Source organism: Chinchilla lanigera, unplaced genomic scaffold (genome assembly GCF_000276665.1).
Source record: "Chinchilla lanigera isolate Chin_1 unplaced genomic scaffold, ChiLan1.0 scaffold00008, whole genome shotgun sequence".
Taxonomy (NCBI): domain Eukaryota; kingdom Metazoa; phylum Chordata; class Mammalia; order Rodentia; family Chinchillidae; genus Chinchilla; species Chinchilla lanigera.
The window spans coordinates 22,216,888-22,230,747 of NW_004955409.1; the positions used below are offsets into that span (position 1 = coordinate 22,216,888).

The 13,860-nt window shown below is 37.4% G+C and overlaps 1 protein-coding gene across 1 annotated transcript in view; it reads left to right on the plus strand.

Annotated features, from left to right (window-relative positions):
• Positions 1–13,860, plus strand: part of Sec23a (Sec23 homolog A, COPII coat complex component) — a gene marked incomplete at its 5' end in the record, with an annotated part of 50,542 nt that overhangs the window by 24,339 nt on the left and 12,343 nt on the right. Inside the window, 7 exon segments of the mRNA XM_013510357.1 lie at positions 575–698; positions 3,263–3,343; positions 4,525–4,614; positions 6,165–6,271; positions 8,362–8,515; positions 10,761–10,838; positions 12,361–12,522. Of these exon segments, the coding sequence (XP_013365811.1) occupies positions 575–698; positions 3,263–3,343; positions 4,525–4,614; positions 6,165–6,271; positions 8,362–8,515; positions 10,761–10,838; positions 12,361–12,522 (796 nt within the window).

The window sequence follows — 13,860 nt, forward strand, 5'->3', positions numbered from 1 at the left end:
GCACATACATACCACCCACACATACACTTTTTCAGGGGAGCATCAAGAAAGGGTCTTACTACATTTTTTGGGCTGGCCTTGAAGTCACTATACAACCTAGGCTGCTCTTGAACTCACAGTGATCCTCCTGCCTCAGCCCCAGAGTGCTTGGTTCATAGGTGTAACCATCATGTCTTTAAGAATGAAAATGCCAGCCATAAAAGATCAGGTATATTCACCAGTATGGAGAACGGGGAGGCAAGACCAGGGAACTGGAGGCAGGAGCTGGAGAGGCGCGTTTATTACCATGTGTCCTTCTGTGTCTTTTGAATATTATATGTATGGGTTAATTACTATTTAATCAGAATTTTTAAAAATCACTGAGAGCAAATGCTAGCTTTAGGGGCATTTACATACCCTCAGAATTGAGATTATTTGTAAGATGAGGATATTTTAAAAATTAATAATAATAGAGCACATTTTGGAAAATATCTTTAAAATTTGTAGGTATCTTGAGAAGTGATTCACTTTCTGGTAACACGAGCCAGGCATGTGTCACGTATCATCTGTGCTGTGTTCTGTTCTTTCCCTGCAGAGGATACATGGTGATGGGTGATTCTTTCAACACTTCCTTATTCAAACAAACTTTTCAGAGAGTCTTTACCAAAGATATGCACGGACAGTTTAAAATGGGCTTTGGGGGCACATTAGAAATAAAGGTAAGAAACTTGATTTATGGGGAATGTGTTTGTCAGAAGACAAATTTATATGCTTTTCCATAATTTTGATATATTATTAATTAAATCCAATGTATGATTTAAAAATAGTGGTTATATTGTACTAACACCTTACGTTAGAAATTTGTTGCACAAAAAGGTGTGTCATTAAATGTACAGCGAGGCTTTATTTGAACATTTCCATACAATTGTTAGAAAAGTAGAATTATATAAGTAAAATGTCCCCCCACCCAGGGATTGTGCCATTCCTGGAGGTACTGCAGTACCAGATCGATGAGTGGAGTGGATAGAGCAAGCTCCTGTTCCATCTCCCAGCTCCAAAAATCCATTTAATGTATTGTCCTTGGATAAAGGATGTATCATATATTAAACTGATAAGAACACTTGGTCTTTGCCAAAAGGTGGAGAAGTGATGGTAAAATTTCCTTTATTTTTTATTTTTTTGTCTTTTTGAGACAGGATCTCGCTCACTATGCAGTTCAGGCTAGCCTTGAGCTCGCTTTATAGCACAGGCTGGTCTTGAACTTGCAGTGATCTTCCTGCCTCAGACTCCCGAGTGCTGGGATTACAGGCGTGTGCCACCACACCCAGCAAAATTTCCTTTAACTGTGTATATTAGGTTTAACTTTTTAAGTGTGTTTTATCTTTTTAGTGCTGAATTTTTATTTTGGTACTAGAATATTTTATGGCAGAAATTATCCAACTTGAAAGTATTCTTTGTCATTAGGAGGACACTTTCAAGTTTGAAATGACATAAGAAAGTTTTGTGTTTATAGTTGTACAACACTATCATTCATTTCAAATTTAGATTGAAAAAATATAGACATTGGTGTTGGGTTCATGTGTATTATAAGCACAGTGATTGTGAAATTTCATTAAATATTTCATATTAATCATGTTATTTTATCAGATACTTGCTGTGTGTCTGTCATTTATAGAGATGTCAAGGCAGAGCTAAGGTGGAGGTCTTGTTACAGAGAACCTTAGTCTTGATTAGAGAGACAAGATTTACACGTGATAGAATGAAATAACAAAAGATACAGGGGCTGATAAAAATACAGTATGTTTAAATAAAAGGTTATTACAGTAAAAGATACATTACCATTAATCTTTTTCAAAATGCTCCCTGTCACATTGAAAATAGTTATTTTATCATTCTTTGTTTTCTTGAGACAGGGTGTCACTGTATAGTTCAGGCTGGCATGGACTCATTATGTAGCCCAGGCTGGCCTTGAACTCCTGGTGATCCTCCTGTCTCGGCCTCCTGAGTGCTGGGATTATAGCATGTGCCACCACACCTGGCCTCTTGCCACTTTCTGAAGCAATTCTTTCGTGACTTTAAAGAGTTGTGATCAAAATATGCTGCTTCCCAGTGCCATCCAAAGAAAAGGTGGGCTTTTAAGAACATTACTGTGTGTCCTCATCTGCCTTATCACTGGATCTGGTACCATGTGACTTCTGTCTCTTCCCCAAAGTCAAAATGACTTTGAATGTAAATGCTTTGAATCAATTCAGCACAATAAGGCAACCATGACAGGGCAACTGAAGACACTCACGAAAGAAAACTTCCAAAATGGCTTCAGAAAGTAGCAAGAGAGGGCTTGGGATTTAGCTCAGCAGCACAGTCCCTGCCTGGCAAGTGCAAGGTTGTGAGTTCAATTCCCCATGGGGGGGGGGGACACGGACGGGGGACGGACACAACAACAAAGTAGCAAGAACATTGGGACAAGTATGTTCAAAGTATTTTGAGGATGATTAATGGCAATGTGTCTGTTACTGTAATAAATTTTCAAAAATTAAATATAGTATTTTTTTAACCATGCCTCATAATAAAAGTGCTGTAAAAGTTTAGGGTGGAAAAATATAGGTAGGACACAATTTATCTCAGAATAGAGGCAGAGAGGTGAGAATCAAAATGTTTGAACAAAATACTTTGTGAGAGTGCATAGTTTATACTGGAAAGTAAGAGAAACAGGGTTAATTATATGGGTTGGTTGTAGTTTGGAGATGGGTATGTCTGCAAAAGTCAGTGTAGTGTTAACAAATAGCCATGTGTTAGATAAAATTCATCTGAAAATGGTAGCAGGGCAGGTCAGGAAAGAGAACCTCGAAAGGAAACTATGTTTCTAAGTTTTTTAGAGAGAAGGTAATGTGATAGCTTAAATTTAGGGGTCAGTAGAGAGTGGAGGGAGACCAGTCTTGAAGACAGGTTTTTTCTGTGGGAGGAAAAACAGAAAATGATGGCTCAGGTTTTGGATTAGGATGTGTGGATTTTGGGTATGGTATGAGTTTGAATTTAGGATGGGATTTCCAAGTAGGTTTCTTCTATGGGCTGTTGGAAATGGAAGATTAAAATGTAGTTAGGGCTAGATTTTAAATTTTGAAGTTATCAGTACAGAAATAGTGACTACTTCTACATGTTACTATATTTTCTTAGGCTTTTGAGTTTTAAATATGGAAAAATATCCTATATCCTTAAATACTTAAAGTTGAACCTTTGAACTGACCTCTCAGGAAACCAAATATGCTGTATTTTTATTTTGCAGACCTCAAGGGAGATAAAGATTTCAGGAGCTATTGGACCTTGTGTGTCTCTCAATTCTAAAGGACCTTGTGTGTCTGAAAATGTAAGTCTGTCTTATTTTAGAAAGCAAACATAGTTCATTCTCAGGATGGCACCAACAGAGACCTTCCAGATTATTGTGTGGGCTCTTTTTTTGTAGGTGAGCTTCAGCTTTAGCGTGGTCGCATGTCTTTTATTTTTTATGCCTGAGTTATTCCTTGCCCCATGTGCCTTGAAACATTTTAATGATTTGGAGTTGTGGAGACTTCTGAAAGTCAAACTTCCAAATGGATTTTTATTACCAGAATTTCCAAAAAAATGACCAAATTAGTTAGGTTTAAGTTTCGGTTCCTTTCTCTTTATCCCCTTTGGTGGGGTGTATGCGATCTGGAATTGCAGAATCATGCTGCAATATAAACTGTACAGTCATGTCACTGTAGAGAGGACAGTGGGACATATAACACAAGGTGTGTTGTCAGCTCTGGAGGTGACAGAGTTACAATATTGCTTTTAAGCAGTTTGCATAATGAAGATCTATATTGGATTTTTCTCAATAATAGCTACAATAATTCTAATTCAGAGGACCTATTCATATGTGCATATATTATATATTAAAGCAGTATGTCTTTACACAGAATGAATACTGGGATATAAAGATAATGTTAGAAGCTGGGTGTGGTGCTGCACACCTATAACTCCAGCTACTCAGGAGCCTGAGGCAGGAGAAATCACAAGTCTGAAGGCAGCCTAGGCAATTTAGCAAGATCCTGTCTCAAAAAGTAAAATAAGAAGGCTGGAGATGTAGCGCAGGGGTAGTGCTTGCCAGGCATGTGCAAGGCCCTGAGGTCAGGCCTCAGTATGCCTTCCCACTCTGTAGTAAGATTGCTGTGAACACTTCATTAAATGGTGTAAACTTTTTTTTTGTGAGTCTTAATTGAATTACTTATTTTATTAGTAATAGAATGGCATAGGTTTTTAAAGACTATAATATGAAGACCTAGTGTCAATACTCACTTTTCAACTTAACAATATTTGTATTATCTTAAAATTTTGTTATGAAAAAATTGTATAATTTTATTTCATGATGTCATGATTTTAAGAAATTTTAAGCTTTTATATCATTCATTGAACTAGTTTGAAAGTTCAGAAATTTTTCTCTTACTGAAAGTTGTTTTTCTCCTTAATAGCTATTATGCTAATAGTTAAGTATTTGGTTTTCAAATGTACTATAATTTATTTTTACAGGAGATAGGAACAGGTGGCACATGTCAATGGAAGATCTGTGGACTCAGCCCCACCACAACCCTTGCCATATATTTTGAGGTTGTTAACCAGGTATGACTTTCTTTACTTGAATATTAAAAGGTAAACAAATACTTCATGTTGGCCATGAATATTTCGTATGAATTTTAGGATTGTTCTTTCTAGTTCTGTGAAGAATATGTATTTTGATAGGGATTGCAGTGAATCTGTAGATTACTTTGGGTAATGTAGACATTTTAGCAATACTGATTGTCTAATCTGTGGACACAGATGTCTTTGTGTGTTTTTTTAATCAGTGTTTTATAATTTCCATTGTAGAGATCTTCCTTTCTTTAAATTTACTCATAGGCATTTTGTTTGTAGCCGTTGTAAGTGGAATTGCCTTCTTGATTTCTGTTTCTTCCTTCTTTGGTGCTTCCAGGGATTGAGTTCAGGGCCTCGGTCACGCTAGGAAAGCAGTCCCTGGCTGACCTGCACCCCCAGCCCTTGATTCGTGTACTTTGCTCCGCCTGTACAGCAATACTGCTGATCTTTTTGTTTTGTTTTTTGAGACAGGGCCTCGCTGTGTAGTTCAGGCTGGCCTTGAGCTCATGCTCATCCTTCTGTCTCCGTCTGCTGGGTGTTGGGGTTACAGGCCTGCACCACTGTGCCCAGCCTGATTTTTTTTTTCCTTGTTTGAGGTGCTGGGAATGGAACACAGGGCCTTGCACGTGCGAGGCAAATTATCTACCACTGAGTTATATTCCCAGCTCGTTATGTTGGTTTTATATCCTGCAGCATTACTGAATTTATCAGTTTTAATAGTTTTTGGTGTGGTTGGAGTTATGTAGAGGAAAGATCATATCATTTGCAAACAGTGACAGTTGGTTTTCTCTGGCCTGAGGGCTCTGGCTAGGACTGCTAATATGTTGTGTAAAGTGGGGAAAATGGGTACCCTGTCTTATTCCTGATCTTCCTGAGAGAACTACAGCTTCTCCCCATTCAGTGTAGTGTTAGCTATGCTGTGCGTGTGTATGGCCTTTATTATAGGCCAGAGGTTTCTTCTGTACCTAATTTGTTCAGCCTTTTTGTCATGAAGGAATGTAAAATGCTATCAAATGCCTTTTCTGCACCCATTGACATAGGATTTTCGTCTTATGATCTGTTGATGTGTGTATCATTTTTATTTATTTGCTTGTGTTGAACCAATCCATGCATTCCTGGCAGGAATCCCGCTTGATCATGATGAAAGAATCTTTTTAAGATGCTGTTGAATTTGGTTTGCTAGTATTTTGTTGAGGATTTTTGCATCTGTGTTCATCAGGGATATTGACTTGTAGTTTTCTGTCTTTGTTTTGTCCTTGTTTGGGTTTCATATGAAGATATAATGCTGATCTGATAGAGTGAGTTTAGAAGAATTCTTTCTTTAGTTTTTTTTTTTTTAATAATTTGAGAAGACCTATATTACTTATTTAAATATTCAATAGAATTTAACAGTGAAGGTGTCTGACCTTGGGTTTTTCTTTGATGGGAGATTTTTAAATTTTAGAGTAAATCTATTCATGCTAGAAAAATATGTAGTCTGTGATTACATGACAGCAGCATAGAGTTTTGTTCAGTTTTTATGCCTTTTTTTCACACAGCATAATGCTCCGATTCCTCAAGGAGGACGTGGTGCGATCCAGTTTGTAACCCAGTATCAGCACTCCAGTGGGCAGAGACGCATCCGAGTGACCACCATTGCTAGAAAGTAAGTTGTGTTTGTTAAAGATTTAATTTACATGTCAAAACTATTGTAGGTCCTGCTGTGGAGCTCTGTTCCTAGTTTAGGTGACATCTGTGACTAGAAAGTTGTCTTGGTTACTTTTCTCTCGTTGCTGGGACAAAATACCTGACGCCCAAAATTAAGAAGGAAAGGTTTATTTTGCTTACAGTTTGTGGAGGTTTCAGTCTGTACTTGGCAGATTATAAGGCAGAGTGGCACATGGCAGAGAGCTACAGCTCATGGCAGCAGAACACACCTAAGCAACCAGCATACACCAGGGCGGAATGGCGGAAGAATGGCCTCAAGCATCCTTTTCCTGTCCCTTACATATGCAAACTATCCACCCCAGGGCGAGTGTAGCTTTTAAACCCATAATCAAACTCTAAAAGCCTGCCCCATGGCCACATGAGGCTTTGAGGGGACACCCAAACACAAACCATAACAAAGGTGAACAATGATCCAGTTTATTTGCTAGAATATTCATTGATAAGAACAGTGAGGGTCCCGGGCTTGGTGGTGCATGCCTGTAATCCTACCACTCCAGAGGCTGAGGCAGGAGAATCCCCACTAGCTTGAAGCTAGCCTGGATAACATAGTGAGAACCTTGTCTCAACACCAGAAAAAAAAAGAAAAGTTTATTTACTTCATTTACATGAAAAAAATCACATTTTTCTTAAATATGAAATTTACTACCTGTATATACTTAATGATATAGTATAGTTTACTTTTCAAATGATGATATTTTTGTTCAGTTCATTTATCTTTGTCCAGCTTCTGCTTTGTGGACTGGTACTGTAAGGAGAGGTTATGATTTCAAAAGGCTTGAACATACTTGGTATGCCATGTGATGGTAAGGTACAGACAATAATATAAGACAATAATACAAGACAAGTACAGACTTGTCTGCTTATTATTATTTCATCAGGCTGAGATAATTTATGCTTGCCAACCATCTGGAAAGCATCTAAACATTATTTGTCAAATGAAACAAAATTAAAGACAGAGGAAGAAGGGAGGAGAATTTTAAAGATGTTACTGCCTAAATTCACATGGGGTCACTGTTACATGTAAAATTGATTCAGTATTTATTTTCAGGAAGTCATAAGTATCACCAGTCATACCTCACTAAAGTACCTCACTTTAGAATTAGGGTCAACTGAAGTATTACAAAACTGTTTTTGAAATATTAAATAAACAAAAACTATTGTTGGGTCTACCCAGCAACAGTTTGACTGGACTGGCTTTATAGAATATATAAAATTAATACATTACTGCTATTTTGTGCATAATATAAAATTAATCCCTCAGATAAAATCTTAACTTTTGATGGGTTTTAGTAAATATTAACAGACTGACGAATACAAAGTAATTTAATTATGCTTTTTACTACTGATGGGTGAATTAAAGACCAACGAGAAAGAAATTCTGCCTTAATAAATGGGAATTACTTAGGCTGAGTGAAAACCTTTATTTTTGTATTTCCATTGTTCTACTTTTATAAGAATGAAGGAGTTGAATTCTGAAGTCTGGCAGAGACTTGTGTATCTCTGCATGCATGCACACAAATGTGTACACAGTCCACAGAAAGCGTGTACACACTTCAGCAGGCTGGTGTGCGAATAAATGTGTGGAAGCTCATGGCCGCCACCCTGAGCACCTCTTGTAATTGTAGAGGCCAAAGGTAACTTGTGTGAATCTCACGATCTCTCACAATAAGACGTAGTATTAAAATATTTATACAGGTTTTTCATTTCCTGATGTATACATTTTTGGGGAAGACTCTGTACTGTTAGTTTGCTTGTCGAAATCTTGATACTTTGAGGAATCTGGTGGGATTGTGCCTGTACAAGTACTTTAGAGAAATTGTTTTAGATTTAGTTGTATTTTTCTGAAAAATAGCTAATATTGTGATGAAATAGTGATTAGTGGTTTAAAAACTTGCTAATTTCTCTAGGTGATACTGAAATTTTGAAGTTTCGAAATAGTTTTCTGCATCGTTAAATTTACACCTGTGTGGTAGCCACTTACGATACTGTGAATCTTAGCCACACTTCTGTGCTTTCTTATTTCTTTAGTTGGGCAGATGCTCAAACTCAAATCCAAAACATCGCTGCGTCATTTGACCAGGAGGCAGCTGCCATTCTTATGGCCCGGCTGGCAATATACAGAGCAGAAACCGAGGAAGGGCCAGATGTGCTTAGATGGCTGGATAGACAGCTCATTCGGCTGGTGAGTAAACACTGTGCTCTCCTAAGCCTCTGTGCTTTCATTTGCGGTAAGTGTTCATTGTGGATAATCTGTTTTGAAGTACTTATAGTGCATCTGAAATATGGTATGAGGGACTCCTGTGCAGATTACTGAGATAGTAGCATAGTAATGAATGGAATTCAGTGACCACGTTCAGTGAACTAGAATGCCTTTTTAAAATGAATGAATAGCAAATGTATAACTTATTTTTCTATTTATTTTGGCCGGTATGAAATTAACTCAGAATTTAATTCTATATTGCTGTAACCATTCTTAGTGCTTTTTGGTGCTTTTCTTTATGTCTTTTCTCCTTTTTCCTCCTTCCTTCCCTCCTTCCTTCCCTCCTTTCTTCCTTCCTTCCTTCCTTCCTCCCTTCCTTCCTCCCTTCCTTCCTACCTACCTACCTACCTAGCTTTTGTTATTGTCCTGGCAGTGGAACCCAGGGCCGCATGATGCTGAACAATTGCTCTAAAACTGTATTCCTAGCTCTGAAATTTTTTATTGCTGTGGTTTTAATTTTGTAGTTTTTATTTGAATGAAACTTTTAATTTTGTATTAATATATATGCATCTTTTAAAAGAAATTAATTGAGCCAGGTGTGGTGGTATACTTCTGTAATCCCAGCACTCAGGAGGCTGATGGAGAAGGATCACTGTGAGTTTGAGGCCAGCCTGAACTACATAGTGAGTTCAAGGCCACCCTGAACTACACAGCAAGACTTTGTTTCATAAAAACAAACAAAAAATTTAGTTGTTATATAAAAATTATACATATTACACATATCAGAGTATAGATAGATCTTTATCATTTACATCTAGATTACCAAATATATGCTAGTAAAATTATTGGTAATGTTGGTGTAACTTTGTTTTTTTTGTGTGTGCATGGTACCAGGAATTGAACTCAGGACCTTAACACTGAGCACATCCCCAGCCTTTAAATTTTTTTTTAAATTTTGAGACAGGGCCTCACTACGTTGCTAAGTTGCCAGACTAGATTTGAGCTTGTAGTCTTCCTGTCTCAGCCTTCCAGAGTGCGAGGATTACAGCATGAGCCTCCATGGCCAGCTATTTCACTTGGGTTTTTGACATATCAGGAACCATGATTTGCTATGATCTAGAGGGCTTTTCTAAGCCCAGTTCTTTTTGTTGTTGTTTTCAGGGGATTGAACCAAGGGGTGCCCCATGACTGAGCTGTGTCTGCGTTCTTTTAGATTTGTATTTCTGAGGCAAGTCTCACTGTGTTGCCCAGGCAGAATTTGAACTTGCAGTCCTCCTGCCTGAGCTTCCCTAAGTGCTGGGATTCCAGGCACGGGGCATTGTACCTAGCTTTAAACTTAGACCTTAATGCTCCATTTTTACTTAGCAGGCTATAAAGTTCTTAGCATGCCTTTATCCTTCTTGAAAGTAATTCTTTGGCTTTCCAGTTCAAACACTATTTTAGCTACTTTTCTCATTGCTGAGACAAAATATGAGTATCCAAAGTTAAAAGAAGAGCGGTTTATTTAGCTCACAGTCTGTAGAGGTTTCAGTGCATAATCAGCTGGCTCCAAGGCAGGGTGGATCGGCAGAGGGGCATCGCAGAGGAGTAGCAGCAGTTCATGGGGGCAGTAGCAAAGCAAGCAAGGGGGACCTTATTAGCGTCTTTCTGCCCCTTTTATATTGTATCTAGGCTACTGAGATTAGGGCAGCGCCAAACCAATCAGTGGACTGATTGAGTAACCACTCAGCTTTGATCCCAGCATCACACTCTCTAGATCCAGCCACCTCTGAAAAAATCCCACCTGACTCCATAAGGCTTTGAGGGGACATCTAGACACAGTCATAACAAACACCCCTTTGAAAACTTGTAGAACATAAGAGGGAGCTGTTTTTTAAACTACGGGATGGGTGGCTTTTTTCCCCTTTCTCTGCCCTCCCCTCCTGGTATTTCTGGTGTACCAGATTTTGTACCAGCAACTTTCTTTTGTACATACTATGATACCTTGATGTTTTATTTTCTATCCGTTGGTTAATACCTTTTAAAGTCTTAGGACACTTCTTTATTTCTACAAGAGCACTTAGTTTAAAAATCCAAACATTTAAGGGTGAGTTACTGTTGCACTGGGGCAAAGTAGCCCTTGCTTCTGAAATTTAGATATTTTCTTTTGTTTATAATCAGTCTCTTGCTAAGTCTATATGTAGTGTTCCAAAGGGAGTACTTTATTAACATATTTTGTTTTATTTAGTGTCAGAAATTTGGAGAGTATCACAAAGATGATCCAAGTTCCTTCAGATTTTCAGAAACTTTTTCCCTTTATCCACAGGTAAGTAGATAAAAGATTCCTGTTATTTTCTTGTGTTGCCAATAGCATTGGGTCTTATCTTTCCTATTCTTTATATTTTATTCATTTTATAGGACTTATTTTACTGAGTTACTCTTTTGGTTTTGTAAATTTGGGGAAGCTTTCATGTTTGCGCTGTGAGTGTTTGGCAAAAAGTATATAATATTTTCATATTGGTTTTTTATAACTTGTCATTTATTTGTGGTGAATGAATATTTACTCTGAAACCCTACCAAGAGTACAGTTAGGTGTAAAGCCAGTTAGCTTTCCATCTAGTAAAAAGGGGTTCTAATTGCAGTGTACCAAAAAGACTTCACATGTAATTGTAGTCTCACATTATCATTTGACAACAGTTTTATGAGGCCATACCAGCTTGATAGAAAGGAACTAATTTTATTTACCTTAGAGAATCTTTTTCACTGGGAGAAATAGACTCTATCTCTTTAACTGTCAATTTGTTAGATATTTTTAAAAGCCCAGGTTTTTTATATATAATAAGTAAGAGATAAAATTTATTCAACTGAGCACAATGTACAGGCAGTAGGAGGATAAAGACGATGACACAGGTGCCCCTTTGCAGAGCTTCTGTCTCAAGGTGAGACCTGGGATGCACCCTAACAACATGGAAGAGGAGCAGAAAAACACTTTGAAAGATGTACAAAATCTAAAGAAAAGTTTTCAGGTGGATGGTTTGTTACATTTACAGGACTTGACTTTTTTCTTTTTGAGCCAAGGTCTTGTTATGTTTGTTCCTTAAACTCACCTCATAGCCTTGGCTGGCCTCAAACTCATGGCAGTCCTCTGGCCTCAGCCTCCCAAGTGCTGGGATTATAGGCACGTGTCACCACCTCCAGATAGGACTTGGCATTTTAGTTCAACCTAGAGGGATGATTAATGCTGAGATGTAGAAAATCAAGTTTTTGCTCATAAAAACTTTGTCTAAAACTCCAGCTTTCTTTTTAGAGCATTCATTCATTCATTCATTCATTCAATTATTCAAATCTTTATTGCTCTGGAACCCAGAAACTCCATTTTTATACAGGGAGATGTCTGCAGACTTCTGATGGTTTACGAAAGGAAGGAGAGGCAGGGTCTCTTTATGCAAAATCCTTTCTGTTTTGGGAATTTTGAGGCCTCGTCTATAATAGGAGCTAATAGCAGAGAGCATGGAGGCATCCGCCTGAGTACTTGACTGAACTCCTCGTACTTTCCGCGCTTTCTCTCCTGGCTCTCCGCTTCCTGTCCCTTCGATTTGAGCAACTGGGCTTTTGTTCCCTTTTTTTTCTTTTAAATCACTATCAATTTTTTTTTTCTTTTTGTGGAATTACATTTTCAGGCAGATGATAAATATTATGAACAAGGTTCTTTTCTAGGAACTTTTGAATTTTCTTGTAACTTGTTTTACTGTGTTAATATGTACTTGTAATCAAATGCTTTTGTTAATGTAAACTTCTATAGGAATATTAAAATCAGTAAAAGCTATCTTACATGCTTTATCTTGCAGTTTATGTTTCATTTAAGAAGGTCTCCTTTTTTGCAAGTTTTTAACAATAGTCCTGATGAGAGCTCATATTATCGTCACCATTTTATGCGTCAAGATCTGACTCAGTCTCTAATCATGATTCAGCCTATTCTATACGCATATTCTTTCAGCGGACCCCCAGAGGTAAGAGAAGCAGGAAAGAAGGTTGACTGGTCTTTTTGCTGTTTGAGCAGTATTAAAAGAGCAGAAGTAACTAAGTTCTTTTTGGTAATATCGTTGTTGGATTTAATAATTAATTAATTAATTAATTTTGCCTTTTTTGAGACTGGGTCTCGCTATGCAGTTCAGGCTGGCCTTGAGCACACTTTGTAGCCCAGGCTGGTCTCAAACTTGCAACGATTCTCCTGCCTCAGCCTCCTGAGTGCTGGGATTATAGGGATGCACCACCACGCCCAGCTAAATTTAAGAATTTATTGAATGAATAGTTCTCTCAAGCTACTCATGTAGTCACTTATATTTATGAGTACTTTTTAACACTAGGTATTACATTATATTAGGAAATGATTAAAATAATCTAAAAATATGGTAGGAGAGACTTCTAGATCATTTTGTCTAACTATTTGGTTTGTCAAACCCTGTAGCATATATGATTATTCTTTATGTTTTTAACAGTGTCCAGAAGTGATTATGATTCTATGGTATGTAGCTTATTTCAGAGTTTAATATCCGATAGTTATAACAACCTGTCTAAACAGTCTCTTGTTTTAACATAATCTCATTTTCCTTTGGTCCTTTGAGAATAGAAGATATAGTTGATTATGAAGACATATACTGTGTGCAGAAGAATGAGGAAGTTATCCATTTAACGTTTTTAGCAAACTGTCGTACTTAATCTGTTATCAAATGAGTTATTTTCCATTCTGTGCCTTAAATTGTTTTACCACTTAAAAGTATGTAATGACTTTATTTGAGGATAAGACTGTATGAAGGGCCAGTATAGTACAAAAAAAAATTTATAATATGATTAGTGGGCCCTTTCTGTTGTTGTTGTTGATTTTTTGAGACAAGGTCTCACTCTGTAATTCAGGCTGGTTTTGAACTCACTGTGTAGCCCAGGCTGGCCTTGAACACACGACGATCCTCTTGCCTCAGCCTCTTGAGTGCTGTGGTTCAGATGTGTGCCACCACACCGGGCTGTACCTCAAGTTTTATGAATAGTGAATAAAATGTCTTACTTTGTTTCTGCAGTTTTTTAGTTATTTGTCAAATACTTTCTGCTTTTCTAGGAAACTACTTTTTTAAATTTTTATTTTAAACAAAAAGAAACAAAAAACAAAATTCCAAAACAGTATGATAGGAGGGTAACAATGGTCAACACATTGCGTATTGTTATCTTCAAATCAGTTACTTGGAGTAACTGATTTAATTGTCCAAACAATATTAGCACAAACCTATCTCTTCAATGAACTGAGAGAAATTAGCAACACAGCTATCTTAACCATCTTTCGTATATACTTATTT